The 27,155-nt window shown below is 33.2% G+C and overlaps 1 protein-coding gene across 1 annotated transcript in view; it reads right to left on the reverse strand.

Moving 5' to 3' along the window:
* Positions 1-27,155, reverse strand: part of Ca-alpha1D (Ca[2+]-channel protein alpha[[1]] subunit D) — a 229,062-nt gene that overhangs the window by 18,177 nt on the left and 183,730 nt on the right. The window contains exons 29-37 of the mRNA XM_089649395.1: positions 27,040-27,141; positions 23,014-23,202; positions 20,907-21,009; positions 20,022-20,173; positions 14,032-14,129; positions 12,746-12,834; positions 12,052-12,192; positions 11,663-11,828; positions 1,939-2,113 (exon numbers count right to left, since the gene is read on the reverse strand). Of these exons, the coding sequence (XP_089505521.1) occupies positions 1,939-2,113; positions 11,663-11,828; positions 12,052-12,192; positions 12,746-12,834; positions 14,032-14,129; positions 20,022-20,173; positions 20,907-21,009; positions 23,014-23,202; positions 27,040-27,141 (1,215 nt within the window). The remainder of the gene's footprint in view (positions 1-1,938; positions 2,114-11,662; positions 11,829-12,051; positions 12,193-12,745; positions 12,835-14,031; positions 14,130-20,021; positions 20,174-20,906; positions 21,010-23,013; positions 23,203-27,039; positions 27,142-27,155) is intronic.

Here is a 27,155-nt window from a genome sequence, read left to right on the forward strand (position 1 = left end):
ATATTCAATTTCTGTGAATGTTCCATTCAAGTTGTGTTATGGACCATTTATTTTACAATACTTGGATAGTTACAGAACTTAAGCAGGACTTTACAGAACTTGATGATTTTGAAGTTCTATTCAAATCTGGTATTATTTCAGTTCAGTGAAACAACTGGCCACTCATTAAATAAGAACATAACTTGAATAAAACTTTTACAGGTGTTGAAAATTAACTTTGATGAATTCTTCAAATTCTGAGAACAACTGAGACTAAAGACGGGTTGTTTCGTTAAGTTAAAATCAGAGATGTGCAAAATGGGTACCCAAAACCATTTGAAATGCAAAATGGAAATGGGTCAAAACTTTTCCATTTGAAAATGCAAAATGCAAAATGGTTTTTAGAAAAGCATTTCAAATACAAAATGCAAAATACCTCAAAATGCATTGAAAATGCAAAATGGTTTCTCAGGTCAAACAATTAAAATAATTATAGAATTTTTAAACAATTTTGTCATTTAATAATGGACATCAATGTAGAACAAACATATTACATGATGGTAAATCCAAAAACACCACGACTACAGATTATGAAACCACAAAAAATTTGTACGGGACTAATGTAGCCAACGTAAAAACATAGAAACTGCTATCTAACATTTAATATTACTGCGTCATGGCCCCATTTTCAGTATTTGAATCAGTATTTTTTGTAATGGTATCACTCAATTGCCAGGGCTCCTACCAGGGAGCAACTTGACAAATGTAAATTATCTCTCATAGCGAGGTTGAGGACCGACTGATATTTGGGGCTTATGAAAAAAAGATGAGTGGAGATAGTAGGAAGAATGTTGCAAAAAAGCATTTAAAATGGAAAATGCATTGAGAAAAGCATTTAAAATTCAAAATGCAAAATGGTTTTTAGAAAAGCATTTAAAATGCAAAATGGAAAATACCCATTTTGCATTTCCATTTGAAATGGATTTATTTGAAATAAAGCACATCTCTGGTTAAAATTCAAGTTCTGTTATTATTTCACCATGAACAGGTTATTTCACAGTACTTGGATAGTAACAGAACTTAAATAGGGTTTTCATTAATTTGAATTTTAACATTGAAATTTGATGAATTGTTCAAATTCTATCAAACGACCTGTGTGTAATTTTTAATGTGAATACCGCTCAAGATTCCCTTCGATCGGGATTCAGTGGGATTATGGCATCCCCATTTGCGGTATGTTGTGATGCTGAAGGGAGTGGGTAGGGGCACGGAGATTGGAAAGAGGAAGTTTGGGAAATACCTGGCTGTTTAGATCTGGTCAACCAACACAGCTAAAGCCGCCATTTCAAGTAATGTTTCAGTTTCGAAAGGTGGTCTTTCACTAGGGCAATACTGATAGTAAGATTTTAACACATATTTGTGCAGTTAGGCACAGTTGTAGCTTCTGTAGTAAATTATTTTGGTAACATATGCAAAAATAACTGTATGTTCATTTGATATTTCTATAGAAATTTGTAAGGATGGTTTGTTTTGCAGAATTTGAACAATTCATCAAATTTCAAGTTCTGTTATTATTATATCATTATAGGCTAGTTGCTTGACATAACTTAAATAATAACATGAACAAATCTTTCACTGAACTTTAACCCTTGGGACCTTCTAAGACCCAAACAGTCCCAAATGCCGTGCGCGCATTATACTCTCCTAAGACCATATTTGTCCCAGAACGACCGCACATTATTAAAATGCATATATCTCTCTTCCTCTCATCTAAAAATTAATTATTTCTTTTATGTCAGAAAGAGAACGAAATAGTGCTTGTTATTGTCTTTGAAAATATGGAAGCTTGTAGAAGGTTGATTAGTGCAAATCAACAACGTCTCAAGGGTTAAAGAATTGTTCAAATTCTCCAAAAGAACCCGTCCTAAATTTGAAATTATTAAATTTATTTGCGCTTACTCTGTGCATGGGTTCTGGCATATCATCCATGGTATCATCAAGTGTTCCGGAAATGGCTCTCTTCAACTCCGGACCAGCTTCGTGCAAGGTCCTCAGACCCGCTTGCAACGTGACTGTAGCTCCCGCTAATCCTGCTTCTCCTTCTCGTGCCTCCTGTTCTTTCCTTTTCTTAAATCTGTTGTGTTATGCCACATTTACAGACAGCAGAACCATTTCAGTTTTTGGATGCAGCCAATTGAACAGTCGGTAAGATGTTCCAGCAGCATCAGGTATCAGATATTTGATCCATTGTTCCGTGGCATCAGATGCCGCGACGTTTAAGAGGTTGAGACGGTTATGTGACGTCACATCACAGGCACAATCCAGAGGCCAGACAGAGAGAGAGCAACAACAAACAACAAGCAAACATGAAACAATGGTGACAATAATAAATTATATTTACAATAACAGAAAAACATTTTTTTGAGCATTTCAAAAAAAGATTAGGTAGAAAATTTAAAAAAAATAATAATCTTACGATAACATTTATGCAAATGTTATTTGAAATATAAGAATTAAAGCATTTTCAGCAATTAATGTTTTAAATAATTAAAAAAATATTAACACAATAGATAATAATAATTCACCGGGAATTGAACTCCGGTACCTTTTCGGAATTTTGGCGAACATATGAACAGAAAAGTGATGTGCGCTCATTGCACGAACTAAAAACTCATTGTACATATTTACAAAATTATTCTTTTATTAGAAAGTAAAAATCTATCAGTCAAAAAACAGGATCAACTACTTTTGCTTTTCAACCATTTGTTTGGTTTTTATTTTTGGAATGTTAGATTTTTAAATGTTAAAAAGTTTAACATTTTATGGGGGAATACAAATTATGAGAATTTTTCATTCAAACATGCCATGGAAAAAGTACCAAACTTTTTTTTTAATTTTTGAAAAAACCAAAACATTTTAGAGTTTTTTTTTTAATTATCACAGCAATTTAGTCTCCATTGAACATTTAAAAAATACACATCATTGGAAAAAAGAACAAAAACTTACAACAGGTAGGTGAATAAATAAATAAATTAATAGTGTTTGTGTAGGTATTTAAAAGCGTGTAAAAAATATTATATACATGAAATATGTAACATAATTATAAAATACAACAAAGCAAAACCAAAAATTATAACTTCAAAAATAGCAGTCTTAAAATTAAAAAAATAAATCTATGAAAAGTACAGACGAATCTCGGATTTTTACAAACACTTTTCCATTGCATACGATTTAAAAATATTACTGTCATGATTACTCATCTCTTCTATAAGAGAGTTAGAATTGTATCTAATTTTGTAACTCTGGGTGAATGCATATTGCCAGTCGCCAGAATCCTTCCCTCCCACTGAGGTGCAAGGCAATGGGTCGAGAGCGTCTTGCTGGAGAGGACAAATGGTCTTCCTCAACCAGTTTCTCCCGATCCCGCGCAGTATTTGAGCAAACGCATCCGTCGCAAAGACCTAGACAAAACTCACCCCATGTCACCTTAAGTCGCCAAATGTAGCCAACCATTTGAGGTGACCTATGGCAGAGGTGTTGTTAACAGTCAGCAACTTGTTAACAGTCTGCAGCTAAAGATTGTTTGCACATTTTATAAACAGTCTGAAGCCTAAAGATAGAAACACACTGAGTCAACGTACCCTTCGTTAGCAATGCATTAAGATATCTGGACTAATTACGATTCATACATTTTCTATGGAAATAGATGCTTTAAAATCACACGTGTCACATGCAATGCAAAAACCCACGCTTTCATCGCTGCGCCGATCTGGGCTGTCCAGATTGGCGTGGGACGTGAAAGATGGAGGGGATGGCGTCACGCCTCCAATGAGTTGATTTCACATCTATGAGTGGTATTATCTACGCATTTACTGTTATGTTTGGTATATCTATGGTAATTTGTTTTGACAGTTGGCTACTAAGTAAATCGTCATCAAATTCGCTCTGTGAATAGCAAGACTTGACAAAGCTACGAATTACGTCTGCTGATAAATAAAACACATAAACATAACCTAAAAAAACGTCAAATAAATTGACGTGCCAGAGACCACCTGTCACGTGGTCACCATGCGTGTGTAGAACCAGTGTGCCTGAACGTGGACCTGAGACGCAGTAATGCGTGTATCGCGTACGTCGACCCATTGTGTTTCTATTTTTAGTGTTCAAACATTTATAAAAAATATAAAGCTACTTATAGTCTAAATAGTTTGAAATACTGGCTGTTTACAGATTACTGCTTTAGCAATTTTTCAGATGTTTAATCCTATTTTATATAGATATGTCTGTACTTTTTTAACAAAATCCATGCTCTCTCAGTACAGTAAGTTGGTTGGTTAGCTCTGAGGGTCTCGGTATGGTAAAGTTTCTAAGTTTAAGAGTAGAGTTTGAAACTCAAGGGAACATTCACAAAAATTTACAAAATAAACAAGGGAAAAGTGCATTTTCGACACTTGTGTGGCAGTGGTAATATGTGTATTGAATTTATGTAAAACAATTTAGCTCTTCTAAACTCTAAGCGTTACATTTAATTAAAACCTGGATTTTGAAGTAAACACAAGACTACTATTGTCGCAAGAAATATTGTCATTTAGAAGGTTACAAATGTGCCCAAAATCAGTACATGTTAACATTTGCCGAATGAAAAGGGCCCGAAAGCTGAAACGGATCTACAATCGGCGTTGAACGGAAACCATTCATATGCCTAAAAACAAAATGGCGCTGATTGGCCATTTGATGACAATGTTACATTAAAATTTCTGTGGAACCCCCCAACCTAAGGGACGGATTTGTTTCACAAAATTTAAAAAAATCATCAAATTTCAAACTCCATTTTCAAGCTCTGTCAAAGTTTTATTCAATTTTTTTAAAATTATTTTAGTTACGTGAAACAATTGGCCAATATTCATATAATAACATAACTTCAATAGAACCTTTACAGAACATGAAAATTCACTTTGAAATTTGATGAATTTTTCAAATTCTCTGAAGCAGCCCTTCCTTAGTATTTAAATTTGAGTCGGGCAGAGTGGGTTCAAATGTTATAAAAAACAGAATATTATGAACTAGAAATTAGATGTATGCAATCACATTATCGCCGCCACGAATGGGCAAATCTGGACATATTTGATGGAGGCCTATGTCCAAAACAGGATCCCTGAAGGCTGATAAGGAAGTGTGACAAAATTTCTAAGAAAAATTGCCTTTGAAGACCTTCACACAAATAGATAAATTGAAAATCACTCAATCAAACTAAAAACCTGAGTATTTTATTCTAGTCACTACGCAAACAAAATGTTAATCTAAAAGTAGTTTAAAATGACGAGGATTGAAAATAGTGACACTCACTGATATAATTGAATATCAGTTCAAAAAACTTATCAAAACGGGGAAAAAAAACTTATCAAACCTTGCACAAACAAAGCTATGCAAAAATCCATACAAGCGATTAATTTATCAATGGTTTTGTACACATAACACCCGCCTAACGCACTGAGCCACTCGCAACTAGCAAGTAGATAATTCAGTAGTCAAAAGTGCAAAGTAAATCAGGGCATGAAATCAACTGTGGCTGTAATAGTCAATCGGGTCTTCCCCTTGAAGGAATAGCCCTTCTGACATTTCTCAGTTTCCTGTAGTGATATTGTAATGATTATTTCCGTAGCGCTGTAGTGCGGTCATAGTAATGATCATTCCAGGCGCCAAGCATTCGCTTGCACGTTTATAAAAAAGCAAGATGAATTTGTTTTCCGTCACAGATCGTTTCATACATTATTTTGACCCTTTGTTGCAAAGTATGTAGCTATTTTGAAGGTGCTAATATTTCCAGTATGTCGTCACAAGCCGTAGAGAGCGACTCGCAGCTTTAAGTTCAAGTTCTAATGAATTTATTTGTAACCTAGATAGTATTTCGGAGAACACATCCGATATTTATTTATATGGGACACCTATTGACTTTAAAAAAAGTTTAGAATAAATATATTTAATTTTATTGGTATGACTTATATATACAGTGGTACCTCGACATACGAGTGCCCAACATACGAGTTTTTCGAGATACGAGCCGGCGAGCGAGTGATTTTTTGCTTTGAGTTACGAGTGAAATTCAAGATACGAGTTCGGTTTAGCAGGTCGGCCGGTAGCGGAAAAAGCTGCTGCCTGAGGCTGTAGCTGAAAGGATCTACGAAGAATTGGAACCCGGTATGTCAGTAGAGGAGGAGATTGTGTCTCTGGGTCTAGAGGTGGAAGAGAGAGACGTGAACGAACTCGTCGAGGAGCACACCGAGGAACTGACGACTGAGGAGATACAAGAGTTACAGTCACAGCAGCATACGGATGTTATGCAAGAAATTGGTTTCGAGGAGTCAGAGGAGGAGGAGGTTATTTCTACAAGTGAGATAAAGGAGATCTTAGGAATGTGGGAGAGAGTTTTACAGTTCGTGGAAAAGAAACACCCAGAAAAAGTTGCAACAGGTCGTGCATCTGATGTAGCGAAAAAGGCAAAGACCAGTAAGGATATCTAATTTATTTATTAAAATTCTCTTTTTTGTTTTTGTACAATAAATATTTGTCATTTATAAATACGTTTTTATTATTTAAAACCACGTAACAAAAATAACTGGGGTGACATTTTGGGGGTTGGAACGGATTAATGGTAGTCTAATTGTTTTGTATGGGGAAATCTGCATCGATATACGAGTAATTCAAGATACGAGCAAGGTTGCGGAAAGAATTAAACTCGTATGTCGAGGTACCACTGTATACATCAATGTAATATTAATTAATTATTGAAGAAGAAGATAATACTAATAAATCTAAAAGTATTGTGATACAAAAAAGAAAAATTAATCAATTAATTAGTTAGTAATTGTTTGAAAATGACGTAAAAAAATTAGGTCACAATGGCCTAGTGGATAGAGGTGTTGTCCCAGTAAGACAAAGATCCTGGGATCGATTCCCAGTTCCGACCATTACCTTTTTTATTTTCTTTGTCTTATTCTGTTTCATTTATATTTATTATTTTTTTCTTCACGTATCAACGTATAATAATATATTATTAAATTACCCATCAGGGTATAACATTAAAAAGTTATTCCAATAAAATTAGATAATATGTGTTAGTTATGATTTTTTATATGCGCAAGTGGTTGCTTGACGCATGGGGTGATTTTTTTTGTTGGCGCAGCTGTTGGTGTTTCAGACGGAAATAATAATGATACCTAGTATCATGATACCTAGTGATCATGATCATAATACCTAGTGATCATGATCATAATACCTAGTGATCATGATCATAATACCTAGTGATCATGATCATAATACCTAGTGATCATGATCATAATACCTAGTGATCATGATCATAATACCTAGTATCATTGTAGGGAGCTGGGTGATGCCGTCAAAAGGTATGATCCTTAGATGGGAAGGCCCAAACACAGTTACAATTGATTTCACACACTTTGTTTTGCCCTTTAACTGCTTAATTTCATTATTTACTTGCTGGTTGGGAGCGGCTTGTTGCATTGTGCGTGCGTTGTGTGTATGAAGCCAATGGGTAACAGCAGAATGAATGAATGAAGTTTGTATTGGTGGGGGGTCATCTGAGCCTAAAAGTAGGTGCTTTTGTTCACTTATATTATGATGAGGTATTGTGTTTTGTAATGGAAAATGAATGAAAAATAATTCCTTAAAAACTGCGATAGTCACCATGTCCGGTTGTCAGTTCGTGTACCATCTTACATAGATTGATTTCAAAGCTTGAAAACATACTTTGCATGTCGAAGAATTATTGCAAAACAAGACAGTGTCGAAAGTCAGAACCATTGCAAATCTAGTACCTCAGAATGATTCAGTGTTAAAATTACTGCAAATCAAGTTGTCAACTAAATGCAAATCTAGTGTCAGAATGATTGCACACATAGTGTCAGCATGATTGTAAATCTAGTGGCAGAGGGTTTGCAAATATTGTATTAGTTATTGCTGATTGCAACTCCAGTGTTAGAATGACTGCAGATCAACTTGCAGAAAAATGCAAATCTATTGTTAGAATGACTGCAGATCAAATTGCAGAAAAATGCAAATCTAAAGTCAGAATGATTGCACACCTAGTGTCAGCATGATTGAGAATCTAGTGTCAGAATGATTGCATACCTAGTGTCAGCATGATTTCAACTCGAATATTAGAATGACTGCAAACCAGGTTGTCAAGTAAATGCAAATAAAGTGTCATAATCTTTGCAAATCTATTGTTAGAATATTTGCGAATCTAATGTCAGAATGATTGCAAATCCAGTTCAGAATGATGGTAAATCTAAATAAAAAGTCAAATGTCGAAAAGGCACTCTCAAAAATAAATTAGATTTTTTTTAGAAAACCAAACGTGTAACGAACAAAACCAAAAAGGTGGGTATCACTAGGTGGGGGGGGGGGAGGTGACGAAAACTTTGAAACAGATTAAAATAAAACATATTTCCAGATGCTTTGTCTTTTACCACATTGAGAGCTCATACGGTTAATGCTATTAAGTAGATTCGGGACTAAGGAAGACTGGCGTCTCGCTTCTACTTACGCGTGATTCCTACGAAAAAAAGAGACAGAAAACCAAAAAGAAGCAACGGCTAAATAAATAATAAGAGAAACAATATAAAAAATTTTTAAATGATTAAATTTTAAATTTTGAAAAGGATTTACAAGTATTATTTCTATGCTATTTTGACTTGAGATTTACGATTACAAGAATATTAGTGATCATTTTACCAGGAGGTTCTCAAATAATGTTACATATCATTTCACCAGATAATATATGACAATTTTAATAGAAGTTAAATTAAAGTGTTACCATTACAACAAGTTAAATAAATGTGCTATGATTTTACAAGGACTTAACTAAATGTGTAATTCCTTAACCAGAAGGTAAATAAAATGAGGTACTAATTTAGCAAGGCGTAAGTTAATTGGGGATCAATATATTAGTAGGTAAAATGATTGCATAAAAGTTTACTACTGTGTAAAAAATAAGTCATAAATTTACCAGGGAATAAGAAAATTGAAATGGTAAAATGGTAACACATTATTATTATTGTTTTTCTTTTGCATTATTTTAAACTATACATGGTGTCCAAAGTGCCCAAACTTTGGGAGGTGATTTGATAATACAAGTAAAAAAGATAAAAAAACTTTTTTCGAATTTTCACTGATTTTTTCCGGTACAAAAATATTTTTCAATAGATACATTAAAATGTTGGAATTTCAAAAAAAAAATATTTTTCTTTTTTACTTATATTATTGTGTAGAATCACCTCCCGAAGTTAGTGCACTTTACCCCCGGATACCTTGCATATTGTAATAAATTAACGAAAAGATGTGAAGAATTTTTTTTTTAATCTCAAGTGAAAATAATGCAATCAAATAAATTGACAATAATTAATTAATCAATGTAAGCAAACCTTTTTTATTGCAAAAAATAAATATATTTACGTTAATAAAATAAAAGACTAACTATACTGTGTTAAGAGCAAATAAATATTGATAATAATAGTTATATTATGTGTGATAATAAGATTTGTTGATAAAATTCTGTAAATAATAAATTTAAAATATATTTTTGCATAAAAAAAATTGACATATTTTGTCTTAAAAAATAAATAGGAATTATTAGAAATTAATTTTAAATTCAGTGACGTAGCAGACGTTTTGTAATAAAATAGATTTTTATGCATTTTTTCGTAATGAAGAAAATATGCATGAATGTGGATATGTCTAGTCTCCAGCCATTTGCTACGCCACTGTAAAATTTAAAGCGAATTTTTTTGATATAAAGCACATAAATTTCTAGATATATTATTTCTAAACTTTATTTCTGTGTTTTGTACATCCTGTATCAATATTTTCATAAATAAACTGTCTTAGATACTATCCAGGGCTTAGTGTCAAACAACTTTATCTACACAACATAAAAACAATTCTGTGGCTTAAAGTCAAACAAAGTTATCTGCAAAAAACATACTAATAATTCAAGTTATTATAGTCAAACAATGGTATTTACAAAAAGACAACCAATATTATTATTGGCTTGTTTTTTTTTTATGTAGATAAAATTGTTTGACTTTAAGCCCTCAAATTATCGGTACCTATGTTTTTTTGTAGGTAACATTATTTGGTTTTTATTAAACTTTAAATTTGTCAGTATTATATTCTTCTTCAATGAAACATTATTTGACTTTAAGGCCTAGAAATGTTTGTATGTTTTTTCTAGATAAAGATGTTTGACATTAAACCCCCGTTATAGGTTAGGATATCTTATACAAATCTATCTCTTTATTGCATACAAGAAGTGTCCTTGTTCTATCAGTATTTTAATGGAATAAAAAATTTAGACTCAAAGCAGTTTATTTAAAAAACTAACATAAAACAATGTGCTAATCATAAAAACATTAATTTGATTCAGAGTAAATTCCATGTCAGTTTGTCATTTTGAAATGTATTTTCGGATTTTGTGTATTTGACAATCACAACTACGAAAAAAATATTTTTGAAAATGAAAACTGTGAAACTAAAGACGGCACATTTTAACATAAAAAATTCTACTTTTCAACGAAATACAGGTGTACCAACTACTACTGTAGAAGTTTAGTCACAATTTACGATCTAATGTGTGGACTAATTATTATTGCAGTTGTAATTGTCAGGAAAATTGTAATGAGAATAATAATTTAAGTATTAATTAGTATGAAAAAACTGATGCAAAATGGTGTGCTACATTATTATTAAACTACTAGCAGGTGTGTACTCACTCATGGAGCACAAATATAGACCAAGACCACAATACCAAAGATCTTTGCTAGGTTATCTCCCTGAGAGATAGAAAAACTAATGAGTGGGCATAATGGGTGTTTATTTTGTAAAGAAACCTTTACAACATTTTTTTCCATTTTCTCTCTTCTGAACATTAACTAACTAACTAACCATTACGCCGTTTCTCCGCAGGGGTAGGCAAAGAGGACGGACCGCCAAATAACTTCTGGTTTAGAACAGGTGATATAAATAAATAAAATTCTCTCATTGCTGAATTGCCTCTTTGCCAAATCTCTCATTGCTAAAAATACCCCACTGCGATATTTCCACTATTGCTAAAAGTACCTCATTTCTAAAATATCTGATTATTAACCTCCTAAGGTGAGTATAAACAGGACAAAACATTCGCAAACCGAGCCCCGAAATACAGGAAAGGAACAAAGCAACCGCAAGCGGTGTTTCATGCTATTTGCAGTTGCGTTTTTCACTTCCCATAATTTGCGTTTCGGCTCGTGGAAATTTCATATTGTTTATACGTAGCATTAAACGCAAGCATATCTGTATGGATATGGACTTTTCAAATATCATTTCTCTGAATATAACACTGGGGAAACTACATATGGCCTATTATGTAGGTACTATTTTTACATAAAAAAAATTCTGGTAAGATTGTGCAATTTACAAAACCATAATTTTGTAAAGAATAAGTAAGTTGAGACGAAAATAGAATCAGATGGTGCACGGTGATAATTTTGTAGCGGCACACCAAGAGTTAAAATTCCCTCATTGCAAATTTCTCCTGACAATTAAACCGCCAAGTGTATATTATATATATAAGTATAATATATTATGTAAAGTGAGTTGCTGTAGTCACGATGGTCATGGTCCCTACCTCCTGAAGTAGTCCTGTATGAGGAAGGTGGCGTAGAACTTGCCGACGGTGACCTCGTCATCTATGCCGGGCGGAGGCACGACCTGGTCCAGCAGTTTGGGCGAAGTGCGCTTCCAGATCTTGCGGATAACGGAACGAAGTTGCGAGTTGCAGTCGTCAATATTACCTGGTTGGATGTTGAATTATTCGATACTTAATAAGTACATACATACAAAAAAACTATAGGTTTTTATGTTAAAACAACACAAGTGTTCCAACTGTGCAGAGCCAATGGGAATCAGAACTGGAGTAAGTAAGAGGCTGAAAAGAGTGGGGAGGGGAAAGAGATGAGTTGAATACTCGATTGCCTTTTACTTGCTACTCTCCACATGTCACCTCTGTTCACTTACCTTCAACTTTAATCTTCAGAGAAGTTCTAACGACAGCAAACAAGGTTGCGTTAAATAGCACCGTGCCGTCACTGTTGAGAGGCATGTTCATGGACACCAGGCGCTTGCACGCTACACGGTGCGGACACAGCTTGCCGAAACCTGCACAAATAAATCACATTAACGCATATTATCTGCGTCTGTAGCTAAAAGTAGAAATAAGTCTTAGCTGTAAGTGACTAGTTATAAAACGTCTCGGTGATAAGTTCTAGGTTACATAAATTAATTTGCTATAGAAGAAAATCAAAATCTTGGGACGGGTTGTTTCAAGGAATTTGAAAATTTCATCAAATTTCAAAGTTGATTTGCAAGTTCTGTGAAGGTCTATTCAAGTTCTATTATTATATCATTATTGGCCAGTTGCTTCACAAAACTGAAATTGTATAGAACATTCACAGGACCTGAAAATTAACTTTGAATCATTAGTATCATCGTGATTGACTTTGTGGTATTGAGCCCTGTTGCACTTCCTCCTCTTTTAGCCAACATTTAAGATAGCTTTCATCATCCTCCATCACGACAGATGTCTAGAAGTGATACCGGTTTGCCTGTGTTAATCCTCTTAATGTGGTTTTCGGCGCTTAGTTTTGGAATAACAGTCTAATACCGTTGTAGCAATATATAATTATAAGTTTAGCAATATGAAAATGGTTACCTAGGGGCGGACTGATCTTTCTCAGCAACGTGACAACATCCAAATGTTTGATTCTTCCCTTAGCGTCTGGATCATATTCACTCCACAATCTAAAACACAACATTAATTCAGTCAGCATTCAACTGTATACTTTGTAAGGACATACGTGTACATTTCTCTCTCAGCAAACCAAATGGTCTGCTCGACCATCCGACAACTACTCTATAGGTAAAAGCACAAAATCAACTCTGTATTGGTCGGTATACCTATGTCAAATACAGTAGTTTGCCGTGTACCTAGACTGGAGCGCTAACCTTTGTAAACCGAAAGGTTAGGTTACACACTGAATCTTACTCTTAATAACTAAGTAACTATACCGCCATCTAGCTTACTCTGCTGACCACTTTACCATTCACCGTGGTTCAATATTGTCATTTTAGGACAATCCAGCAACTGTAGGATGTGTTTCTGTTCGATAAGTTCTGCCACGTTTTTTGTTTGAATTAGTTTACAAATGACATGACATGAATCCTATAATTTCTATACCCGCTATATCCGATTTTTTGACAAAATGATCTGAGTATGACATCTTGTTCAAATTTTTGCGAGCAACACGAGGAGCCTAAAATTGAGTTTCAAAACCCTCCTTATCACGACCAAAAACCATGTTAAAACTGCGAGTGAGAAACCAAATCCGCTATCTCATACAGAAAGTTACTATCAAAACCCGCTATATCGGATTCAACCAATCACAAGCAGTTATTTTGCCAAAAAACAATATGGCCGCCGCTCTGACGCCACACTCGTGAGTCAAAATGATCTACGCGTGTGTTTCTAAACCCCCCATGTCGGCTCAGTTGACTTTCAAAATCACGAAGTGAGTATCAAAATCCGCTTTATCCATTTTATTTATCGAAATTACTTAATTATTGCTAGACATATATTGAAAAATAAATGCTTTTCGAAATTTTATTACTCCAATTCATTATATAAAAAATTGTAATGCAATTACTTATGTACGCTAGAGATGTGACAGTTTTTTGCGGTTTTCTCCAAATCAATGAAAGTTGATATAGCGGGTATAGAAATTACACGACTCACATCTTAACTTTGAACAAGTAAATACAATAAAAACTGTTTTTACTAAAAACTTTAATTTTAGCATATTTTGAATGTATGCACTATAACCACCCGCTTCCACTAATCTGCCCGGTTTTGGAAGCGGCGGATTAGTGAGAGAATATTACATATTACATAATATGCATATAATAATGAGATAAGAAGTGTCACATATTATGTAATTTTACCTGATAAACTCATCCAGATGATGTGGCCCCAGAATGGACCAATCCCTGGTGAGGTAGTCAAAGTTGTCCATGATGACAGCAACAAAGAGATTGATGATCTTGGAATTTATAAATTAAAAAAATATTTGATTATTTATTTATTTACGCCTATAAAGGCTTTTACATATACAGGGTGTATCGGCACGTACCCGACAAACTTTAACCAGCTATTCCTTAGCATATTTGGAGTAAAAAATCTTATGTGCACTTTACTGTCCGGTAAGGTTTTTTTTTAATAAAAAAATTATTATTCATATTTTCACCACATGTCACCACTGTTTTATCCTTTGTCAAAGTTTGAAAACCCATCTGGCAAATATTTTATTCGAATTCCGTTGAATAATGTACGTGTGTACCTATATTGGCGCGCTTTTACAATCACAACGAAATGGCACGGCACCATTTTTTTTTTTTTTTTTTTTTTTTTAATGTATATTTTATTTAGTTATAAGAGTTTACATCTTATACCTAATATATTATTTTCTATGACTACTACAATATTATTTACTTCTTACATACTAAAATTTAGATTTAACAACATTGAGACATAATCCACGAAAAACTGCAAGACTTTTAGCTTCCTTAACAATTACCGGGAGTTCATTGAACATTTTAAAACCTTTATAATAAATATTGTTTTGTGTTTCTGATAAGTGTGTTTTAGGAAGCCTAAAATCGTTGCAGTTTCTCGTAGGATATAAATGAACTGCACTATTAATTTTAACATTCTTTGACATATATTCAGGTAACATTTTATTTTTTAGCTTATAAATAAACACTAAGGTATTATAAACTAATCGTTGCCACACACTTAAAATATTGAGTTGACGTTGCATGGTTTTTATTCTGGTGTACCTGCTACAACACAGTATTGACCTCATGCCTCTGTTCTGGATTACTTCCATTCTCTTAATTTGGGTTTTGTTACTTAGAAATATTACACTTGTACAATAATTTAGATGGGATGCTACAGTGGTATTGTAGACCAATATCCTTGTTTTAATGTCCAATTTTCCTTTTATCCTACTTAAGAAATTAACCTTTTTCGCCATTTTTTTATTTAAAATTTCAAAGTTAGTGTTAAATTTTAACTTGTTATCTATTATGATTCCCAGGTATTTAATTTCTTTTACTTCTTCCATATTTTGATTGTCTATATTTAGGACAGTATTTACGTTTAGTTTTTTCCCTAATACCATAAATTTACTTTTAGTTACATTTAATTTCAATTTATTTATGTTTAACCACTTAGATAATTCATTAAGTTCATTTTGTATTTTTGACAACGCATCTTCAATATTATTTGCTATAATATATAAAAGTGTGTCATCTGCAAAAAGTTTGATGGAACAGTACTTTAAGCACTTCACTATATCATTAATATATAAAATAAATAGGAGCGGTCCCAAAACAGATCCTTGAGGAACTCCAATGTTGATTTCTTGTTCTTCAGAGATAGTATCTCCAATTTTGGTTTTTTGTTTTCTATTTTTTAAGTAATCAATAAACCACTGCAATTCATTTGCACGGATTCCTATGTCCTTCAATTTCATTATTAGTCTTTCTCTGTCTATCGTTTCAAAAGCACGTCTAAAATCCAAGAACACTGCTATTGTGATTTTCTTCTGATCCATAGCTGTTTTCCATTCATTTATCACATAATTTATTGCTGTTTCACAGGAATATTTATTTCTAAACCCAGATTGTTCTTTTACTAGGATGTTATTTTTTTCTATAAATTTACTCATCTGTTCTTTCACAATGCATTCTAGTAATTGTTCATATTTAGGCAATCCATTTATTGGTCTGAAGTCTTCGAAATTTTTAGCATTTATTATTTTGGGCACTGGTGTTATTATGGAGGTTTTCCATGACTGCGGAAAAATTCCCTTAGTCAGAGATTCATTTATTAGTGCAACTAATCTGTCTCCTATAGCTGGCAGTGCATCTTTGATTATGCTTATAGTAATTCCATCCGGCGATGATTTTGGTTTCATTGTTTTAATGATTTTCATTAAATACTCATTGTCAATTTTATTAAACCTGAAAATATTTTTATTCTCTCTTTTTTCCGATGATTGAGAAGAGGTATCTGCGACTAATGGAATACTCTTATTTATGTTTTCGACACTAAGTACAAAATTTGTGTTAAATTTTTGGGCTATTTTAAGTGTATCATCTTCAACTCCATCTGGAAACCGAACTTCTTTAATGTTTTCCCTCTGTTTGCCGCTTATAATTTCTTTAAGTGTAGTCCACATTTTTCTTGAGTCACTTTGAGAGGTAATTATTTTTTGCCTGATATACGAATTTTTGGTATGTTTTATTTCTGTACTGTACATGTTTCTAAGTTTCTTATAAGTTTCCCACCTTTCTTCAGTGAATTGTATTTTACAGGCTTTATAGGCTGTATCCCTTTGTTTTTGTAGAATATGTAAGGATTTCGTATACCATTTATTTGTATCTTTTAATATAATATTAGTTAAAGTCATTAGCTCATTTACTACTGTTTTCAGATGTCCTACTAGTTCATCGGCTTTTCCGTCTAAATTTCCTTGGGTATCGCAGATCCATTTTTTGTTTTGTAATGCTGTACACAATGTATCCTTATTATAGTTATTTTTTTTTCTATACGTTATATTTCGTATTCCCTGTGGCTTCGGACTTGTGGTCGTTTCAAATATTGTTAATATATTTTCGTGGTCAGATATTTTTGGAGTATCCATAACATTAACATTCAAGTAAAAATGATTTGTTATGACTAAATCAATAATGCTTTCTGATGTATTTGAGATTCTAGTTGGTTTGGTCACAAGTTGTTTCATTCCTAGATAATTCACTAAACTCTGAAGTCTATTACTGTAGGTATTCTTGACTTTCATGTCAATGTTAAAGTCACCGGTTACATAAAACATATCTTGATTTTTCATGTTTTTACTACACCAACTTTCGAAAAAATCTAAAAATTTTGAATGGCTTTGGTTTGGTGAGTGGTATAATACAGCGTATGTTCCTTTAATAAAGTTTTTTCTTATTTGTACTGCCAGTATCCATGTATTTTTTTCATCAAACACTTCATTTGATATTATTTTAAAAGATATACCATTTTTAATAATCATTAGAACTCCTCCCGTATGCCGACTAAATGAATTGCATCTTACAGTTGAATACCCAATAAATGATACTTCAGAATCGTAAATATCACTGGTTATACATGTTTCACTTAACATTAAAATTTCTGGTTTCATTTCTTGTAATAAAACTTCAATTTCATTTACGTGGGCCAAAAGACTTGAAATATTTAAATAGTATACGTTTGTCTTTTTTTTTATCCTAAAAAATCAATTTTTCTCTTCTCCGATTCTATGTTTCTTTTGTAAATAGGACACTCTTTGCTCCATGCATGGTGATTATCATTCAAATTTAATGAAAGTTTTTCATTTGTCAGTTTGCAATTTACACATTTGATTTTTTCACTATTTTCCTGACAGTCTGACGTATCATGTTCATTTGAGCATCTTCCGCATGATTTTTTATTTTTACAAACGCCTGCTTTATGTCTGTATCCGTTGCAATTGAAACATCTCAAAACTGAGAGATGATCGAAGACAGCACATCTATTCCATCCAATATTTATCTTCGCTTCCTCTAACATTTTTGAGTGTGTTTTTCCATCTACTTCTATGAATACAGTAAAGTTATTGTTTTCACTACTTTTTTTATTTTCTTTTATAAATTTTACCGATATTTTTGAGTTTTCCTTGTCTATATAATCATTTTGCATCCTTATTTTATTTTCTATTTCTTCGGCGGTATATTTATCCGTCATTCCTATCACTTTTACTGTTGGATTCTTGGGTTTAGGAATATCAACATCATACCTATCCCCAAGCTTAGTGATAACTTCTTTTCGAATCTTTTTTGTTGCCTCTGTGTTTTTTAATTCCACTATAACTGATCCTTTTTTGAAATTCTTGATTCCGGCCACGCCCACATCAACTGGATCTATGTTGTTCTTTATGTCCTCTTGTGTTTTTGTGTTTTTTTGTTCATGATTTTTAGGTTTAATTATAACAATTGGTTCATGTTTCCTTAATTTTTCTTTGAAATGTTGTTTATCATCGAATTCAAGAGATTTGCTTGCTTCATCAATTTTTTCTGTCATGTTTATGAGATATTGACGGCTGAGGTCAACACTTTTTTTCATATCTGATATATCAAATTCAAAAATTTTTCTTATGTTCAGTGTCTCATCTTCAATTTTTTTGAATAGTTGTTGCTTTAAATCCTCCATCTTTTTATCGACATACTTTATAAATTTATCATATTGCTGGTCTGCACAGGCATCAGTTCGATGTGGTGATTCGGTTTGTTTTGATCGTGTTTGGACTTTATTGGTAGTTGCCATTATGCCTGGTTGTGATTTTGGCTAATAGTGATGTTGTCGATAATTAGTTCTTATTTCTTTAGATAGATGGTGTAGGATTATTTATTAATTAATTAATTTAATTTATTTTATTTAAAAAAAAAAGTAAAGTGTTTTTTTTTTGGTCGGTGTGAGGATCGAACTCGGTGCGCCGCGGCTGGATAATGTGCGAGCGATAGCTGTGCGTTAACCCGCGCTGCCACGGCTGCCTTCCGTGCAGTGGCGTATTTCACTCCTATATACTGTGAATTGCCTTAGCACAGTATGTAATAACAGATGGTTGATTTTTCGGCAACAACACTCTGACACTTCACAGTTAGTTTAAAACACTTGTAAACTGTAAATAAGACTTTATAGATTTCACAAAATTCGACAATTCTCTAGAGTGTTCTTCGGGGACACATTTAACGATAAATTATATGTTTATTAGGGAATATAATCTACGAATTTTGGATATTTTTGTGGAGCGATTTTTTGACATGCACTCTTTATCACTTGTCTATTGTTTATTTTTCTCATTTTTAACTATTATTATTTAGTCTCATTTTTAACTATTATTATTTAGTGTGTGCGAAAGAGCGAAGACGCTTTTCGACATACTTGCTTATAACAGCTGTTGAACACGAAAAGCAATGCCAATGACAGTGATGGAGTGTGGAAATTTTAAATTTTTTTTGTTTTTAATTTTTTTTTAAAATGCTACCAGACAGCAAAGTGCCCATAACATTTTTTACTCCAAATGTGCTAAGGAATAGCTGGTTAAAGTTTGTCGGGTTAGTGCCGATACACCCTGTATATAACAATATTTACAACATTATATTCGTAAATAGTGCAGGAAAGAACTGTTTAAAACACTTGCACAAAAATAAATATAAAGTAAAAATATTATTTAATTTGATCCACACAGCATGTAAGGTACAAAATATTAAAAATCCAAAATATTCTTTTTTTCTTTCTCAAATACTGTTAATGTGTTAGTCAATTTGAATAGCTTTATCAAAATCTTCCCATACTTGATGAAAAAAACTGCAATAAGGTATGCTTCTATACTGAAATTGATGTACTAAATATATTAACAACATGGGAGTATTTGTTTCCTAGCTATTGAATCCGTCGCATAGGAGTGTGATATTGGGACGTTGATATAGAATTGCTACAATAATATATGGTAGGTATTGTCTTGTAACCGACCTGCTTGGAGTATGAAAAGAGATTGCATATAATAAATCAGGGGTATCAAACATTGTATTAATGATTTTATACAAACAGGTTAAATCGGAAATGATTCTACAATCAGATACTTTTATTAAATACTTTTATGCTTAACACTTTATGAACATACTTTTTATGAACAAAGTATGTTATCGTAATTTGGGCATTGGCATCATGTGATATCTTGCTTCCAAGCCGTCCACCGACATGCTTGGAAGTAAGTACCAGTAATAAGTGACAAGCTCAAGCACAGGGGCTCCATCGAAGCCTTTTAGATTTTAACCCTTTTAGATGGATTAGAGGAAAAACTTACCAAGAAAGAACAAAGGACGTAGAAGGAGATGAAGTAAGGGAAGGCGATACTGCTGCCACAGCCCTCATAAGAGCCGCGGTCGTCTGATGCGTCGTCGCACTTCACGGCCAACCGTGAGGAGCAGTCCAGCATGATGTCTTGCCACGCCTCTCCTGCCATGACCAAACAGGGGAAATAAATTTAGAAAAGCCCAGCTTGTTGTACATATTTTTTACCATTCTTCTTTATTGTGGGATACTAAGTAGTGAGTTTGACTCTTGGCCAAACAGAGGGAGTCAAATAGAAAATAGTATAAATATGTAGTATTATTGTAGGTAATTGGACCTCTCTTAAATCCCTACTGCTAGCTAGCCAAGACGTTTCCGCAATCCTGTTCCTGGTCTAAATGTATAATCTATCTCAGAGAACTTCCAAAGTTCTCCAGTAACGAATAAAAAAATATTATTTAGTTTGGTTAAGTTTTTTGGCCTCAAATTCAAATTTAAGTTTTGATTGAAAAAAGCCACACGGCTGTTCCTCTTAAGCCTTAACTTGTGATCTGTTAAATATATTATAAAGTGAAGCCGGGCTCATCACTAATTCACCCCGATGTACCCGATACGTCAGGGCGAATTAGTGATAAGTGTGAAATAGTAATTAGTGATAAGTAGTGATAATTAGTGATGTCCCGACATCACACTGGCGCAGCCGGTAGGATATATATGTTAGCTGTTGACAGTCAGCCATTGGTAAGGATCTTCAGGGAAAAAATATGTTACCTTCAATGGCAGCAAACAGATTGATTGATACTCGATACGTAATACATTTTCAGCAAAATAAAAAATTAGGAGATAATCTCATTAATGGCAAGATCATTTTCTGTAAGTAAATAAATAAATTTGAGACCTGTGGCAGATCTAAAGAGCACCAGCACAGCTTGAGGAAAGGACTGGAAATTGTTGTTTCGGTGGATAGCTGTTTCCGAGTTGAGGGCGATCTTTCCAAACACCTGCAATTACATCAAAGTTAGGTTAGGATGCATTAACTCCCAGGGTTCTTTCAGAGCATCCTGAGATCTAGGCAAAATCTTTTGCAATATGTTCTGATGTGAATACAACATAAGACTCGCAGCAGCCTGGCAAGGATTCAAAACTGGTCAATTGCAAAGCTAAATTTGGTTTTTAAACTTATCACCACTGATGAAAAAATGATATCCAACTTATCATCTTTTAACTCTTGACAGGCCAAGATGCCAAACAGAATGTCTGTAACGAAGGGGGTCTTCTGACGACCCCACGATTTTTCTGTCTTATGGGCTTTAAACTTTAGAAATCCCAATTATTCAGCCAATTATTATTAATGGTAACTTATGTATTTGCGCAGGAATACGTAATATACTAAAATGTCAAGTATTTAAGCTAATATAAGGAGGATAGTAATTTTGGATACTACCTACTCCCCCACTTGGCTGCGGGAGAGTTAATGAAGCCATTAAATATTAAAAAATGGAATCTTTTTTAAGGTAGCTATTATTTAGACAGGGTGAATTAATTATGAAGTGGATGATCATTTTTACAATCTTCCCTGATTCTCCAGATTTATAACGAATTTAAAAAATATACAAATAATTTTGTTCTTTAACAATATTTTACATTTCTTAAAATGAATATATTTGACTTTGAAGAAATTAAAAAACCACAAAAAAAAAATATTTTTTTTGTATATGAAGACAATCACCACGAAATGTACATTTTCAATGCATTCTTGCTGTGCATAAAATATCATTTTTTTAAACTAATATTTCTTAATAGATTTATGATTGGCTTATCTTAGAAGGTTCATTAATTCTCCTGAATTGAGTTGAAACACATAAACAAACAATAAGATGTAGGATACGGCTAAAATATTTCAAATAATCCGCTCAAACACTGACTATTGTAACTCCATCATCATAGGTATTCAAACTGTAAACAAATAAAAAAATCATAACTGATAAATGCCAAATGACATCATAAAGGTTCAAACTATGTTTTGTTTCACTTATCTGATAAATCCGTCATCAACTTTACAGCAACTAAAGCCAAATTCATAAATATATATATTAAAAAATTTAGCTCGTAATTGATAGAAATTAACTTCACTGGTAATAATTATTATGCATAAGGATGGGACACATTACGCTATAAGCATCAAAGCGTTTTATATAACGCTTATATAATATAATCGCTAGCCGTACAATCCCATACAGACCTATCACACATGAAAGATGATGTGTTATAAGTGTGGGCGTGGCGACGATTATACGCCGTGATCTGCTAGCCAGGCGATATTTGAAAATGATGCGACCCGTTTGAAAATGATGCTGCTGTAGGCAGGAGAAAGGGACAGGTCAATTTACGGTGGGCCGTGATCAAGCTGCTGTCATCTGTCCAGATAACAGATCCCATACAAAGAAATGATATTCTGCGGCAGTTCCCCAATTGAACTGAACCCCTCTCCTTAGGAAGATTATAGCGTAGTGTGACACCTAAATACATCTCTGAATAGGCCACTCCCAAATAAGCATTGATGCGTATAGTGCAATGTGTCTTTAAGTTTAATAAATAACATGTGTATTATGATTATGAGAAGAATGAGGTTAAATTAACTTTTTGACAGATTGCTTAAATTCAATTGTGTTATTTTAGGTTAGTTTTTCTGTTAACCTGCATCTCGATGACGGAGCATATGAAGAACAGCGTCTCAATGGGAAGGGTGTCGAAGGACTTGATGAATTAAAAAAATATATATCAAAGTGAGGTTAGGTACACTTCTTGATGGAATGCTTAGATTCAGTTATGTTATTTTAGGTTAGTTTTCTGTTAACATGCATCGCGATGACAGCATATACGATAAACAGCGTCACAATGGGGTCTTGAAGGACTTGATGATTAAAAAATAAATATATTAATATGAGGTTGGGTACACTTTATGACGGAATGCTTAGATTCAGTTGTGTTATTTTTCTGTTAACCTGCATCCCGATGACAGCGTATATGAAGAATAGCATCACGATGAGCAGGGCTACGTAGGGCAGGGCTTGGAAGGACTTAATGAAGGTCCACAGCAGAGTTCGTATACCCTCGCCCTTCGACAGCAGTTTCACCAGTCGCATCACTCGGAACAGACGGAAGAAGTTGATGGAGATGATCGAGGAACCAGGCTGAAAGTTTGTACAATGATTTGTAGATTTTGATGATGTTTAATTTGAAGAAAATTCTTTAAGATGTAAAAACTCAAATCCATTTTCGGCAATGTTTGGATCCATAGCTCGTGATGGGAATGAAATTGCGAGCTGAAATATTGGGGTTAATCATTGAAATTGCAAACAGAAAAAGCTGTTCTAATTTCACGATTCCAATGCTCAGAATTTGAGTCAAAACAATAAACAAATAATTTTTGAGAGATACATACATATTTTAATTCTGAAATAGTTGAAATAACCAAGAAATTCTGTGCAAATTTAATGATGTCAGAGCTCACCGTTTGAGAGTTTTGACTGCTTTACAATAATATTTCTGTTTTATATTATTTTCATAAATTGTTTGTTTTTAACTAAGATGACATATAAACAAATTTTCACATAAGAAAAATGAATTCTATTTTAATTTTAAAGATTAACTTTTTGGTTGAAATGAATACCCTTTTTCTTCTTCGAGTTCAAAACAAAAGCACTCGAACTTGCACTATGTTCCATTTTTTAAACAGTTTCCAACTATTAGTGATGTTTACGGAAAGGTAGGAACTGAATAAATGACATTCCATTAGGAAACAAACACATCATTTCAAAACTCGAAAGTAATATAGTTGATATACCACTGGATAGGTTTTTAAAAGTGAAACGTTAGATACTAGTATGGCTGTGGTCAAATATCTCCTCATTAGAACGTTAGATTCATATCTCTCTTTCAAGACAATATAACTCCAAATGGACAGACATTTGAGATAAGCCGAAATATTGACTTTTTTTGCATAAAATACCCATCCATTAGTAAGTACTTATATATGAAGGGACATTAATGGCCAAACACAGATTTTAAATGAAAATTTTCATCAACAAATATTCGACTCCAAAAGAATGTCAAATCAGTATTCAATGCTTTAAAAATGGACACTGAAAATGTAGGTAATATGTTTATAAAAAAAAGTTAGTATCTTATATTAAAGGAATGCACTACATATATACACACATAAAACATCAAGATATTGGATATGAATTGAAATTTTCATGGCCAAAAGTATTAACGTAATTAATTTTTGGGTTATTATGTCGAAAACCACGTTAATTAAGACTAATTATTATACCGAAATACCACACGCAACACGGAAATCACTTCTAAATACATAAATACACACTTCACCGCAATCTACACATCTGCCACGATAATGGACACTGTAAAGTTGTTCGAAACGTTGACTACAGAGGGAGGACATAATCATCCAAAAATTATTCACGATAATATAAGAAATTGATTTAAAGTATTTAAAATTGGTAAAGGTTAGTACGATTATAGTGTTTTAGTCTCGTTAAAAAGAATGTGCCAGAAGTTTGTTTGGTAAAAGGTTCTCCGATTCAGATAATGTTTCTTTGATGATATTTATTTCTGAATGATAGTCAAACATTAACAAAGAACAAGATCAAAATTATAAAAGAAAGAAAATCAGTAACGTCTAACTGGACAGTTTTTCCAAACGGACATTGTTTTTCCTAGTTGTTGAAAAGTTAAGCGATGTAACGAGTAGCAGTTTTAGAGCTACGCAATCCCAAAATTTTTCTCAATTTAAAAATAACAATTACCTACCAATATTAATATTAACAAAACCCAAAAACTCAAAGCAAATAAAAGTAATACAAAAATATTAAATCAAAATCAATCAGCTCAAATTTTCATTCTTAATATCACGAATTGTAAGTCTCTTGGTGCGAGCGGATTCCATATAGCTCAACGAAAAATGTCGCCTGGGAACATCAATTATCTATATGCGTAGTGCGTAGATGTCGACCATTGTATTGAAATTTCAACAATACATGAGCGGCACTCACCAATGCCTCGGAACTCTCCGGCAAAGTGGAAATACCCAAAAATGCAGTACATTTATTTGTCGCGCCGAGATGGCACCACTTTCGTTCACAGATAATTCCAGCAGGTCCAGTATAGGCTTCAAAATGGACAGAGAATGTTTGAGCGCACAACCCATTTTTGTTGGTACAAGTCGCCACTTGACTTTTGTTTTCTATGAAATTGAAAATTAAATATACTAATTTTGGCTGTCGGTGCATGGGGTTATCTAAAACCCAGTGTATAATGTAAATATATACCTACTTTTTACATCATTTTTAACCTTTCCCTTACTGTGTTAAAAAAATCCAAGCGTTCCGGTGCTGTGTAGTCAATACACATCTCAAAATAAGCGATTTAATATCGGAAAAATATTAATATTCATGCTAATCGATTATGTTTATTTTATTTTATATCAAATGTGATAATAATTGTAATTTAATTGCTGAAAGCATGAAAAAACCATCAGCAGATGTTAAAAAAACGTGCAAGGGGTCGATATCTAACAACGGTTCGCGGCCAACTGGCGAGCGGCTGGCGGCTGGCACAAACACATCTTTGTGGTCGTAGGTATCGATGGTCTAAATCAAAATACAACTGCAGACGTGTGGATGGCTCATGTTCCCGCATAGGGAATTAAAGCTTGACATCAATAGCGTGTCATTTCCTCGCACACTCTTCGCGTATTGGTATCACACAGTTGATTGTATTGGTGTATTTGTTCCCGATTTTTGACAAAAATCTCTGATTTTTAATTGAATTTGAAAACTATGTAAAATATTATTTTTTAATTCAGTGCATAAATGTATAACGGAGGAATACCTAAAATCTGAACCCAGAATTTATTATATTTTATCATACACAGATAAGGAAAGGTTAACCTGCAAACATGTCTATTTTGAAAAACTGTCCATTACCACAAAATAAAATAAATTTATGGACATTCGACATCTTCACAGAATATTTATAGAGTCTGTAGAACCCTACCTTACCAATTGGGTTAGTTTGTAAATATTTTTAGAATTATTATTTATATTTTCAGTCAGAATCCACCAAGAACTGTTCATACAAACATGCAATTTGTTATTTTCCTCGTAGATACTAAAATATATAAGATATAGAATAATTTTAAGTAGAATTTGATTAATAAATTAACTTTTAAGGCGTTTGTTAGGCAGCCAAAATCTTCAAAAAACAATCATTCAAGTAACAAGATGCAGTGTCGAGCATTTCTGAAATAATAAAATGAAAAAAGCAAATAATTAACTGCAAAGCATAGATGGGATTTCAAGAATCTTGTTCCATAATATTCTGTAATGGTCCGTAATGTTCGGTAATGGTCCGTAATGTTCTGTGATGGTCCGTAATGTTCTGTAATGGTTTGTAATGTTCTGTAATGGTCCGTAATGTTCTGTAATACTATGTAATGTGTTCTGTAATATTCTTGTCTGTTTTAAGGAAAATGTAGTTTTGTAAAAGCATCAATTGAAATTATTGATTGAGAAAAGCGCATGCGTTTGTAAAAAAATTTTTAATCTTTAAAACAAGAAATCCTTTTTGTTTGAAGAGTACAGCACAAAATAATAAGAGTTTCTAAAAATAAAATTATGTTTAGTTGGTAAAAGCCAGTATTTAAGGTGTGGATAAAATGTATTAAAAGTCTGTGTATGTAAAAAAAAAACAGTGTTTAAAAAAAAGTCATAATTTAAATAAAATCTATGTTTAAAGAAAGTATAGAAATGATCTGACACACATAGCATTAGTATAGCGTATGGAGTGAAAAGAACGTATGAATGTATGAAGGATGTCATCGAATAGTCCTTCGACGATAACAACAAGAGTTGCGGATAACAACGGAGCAAGTCCCAGACAGAGTGGCAGCACGCTTCGTGCGGTTAGATGCGGCAATCATCAATCGACCACTATAATCATGTACCGACCTTGACGCCTTTGCTTACGTTCACTTCCGAGTAGACAATGTCGATGAAACTGCCCAGTACGATGATGAAGTCAAACACATTCCACGCGTCGCCAAAGTAGTTCTGAAATGGTCAAA

The sequence above is a fragment of the Hesperophylax consimilis genome, chromosome 29 (assembly GCF_061612785.1).
Source record: "Hesperophylax consimilis isolate HC1 chromosome 29, BYU_Hcon_1.0, whole genome shotgun sequence".
Lineage (NCBI taxonomy): Eukaryota > Metazoa > Arthropoda > Insecta > Trichoptera > Limnephilidae > Hesperophylax > Hesperophylax consimilis.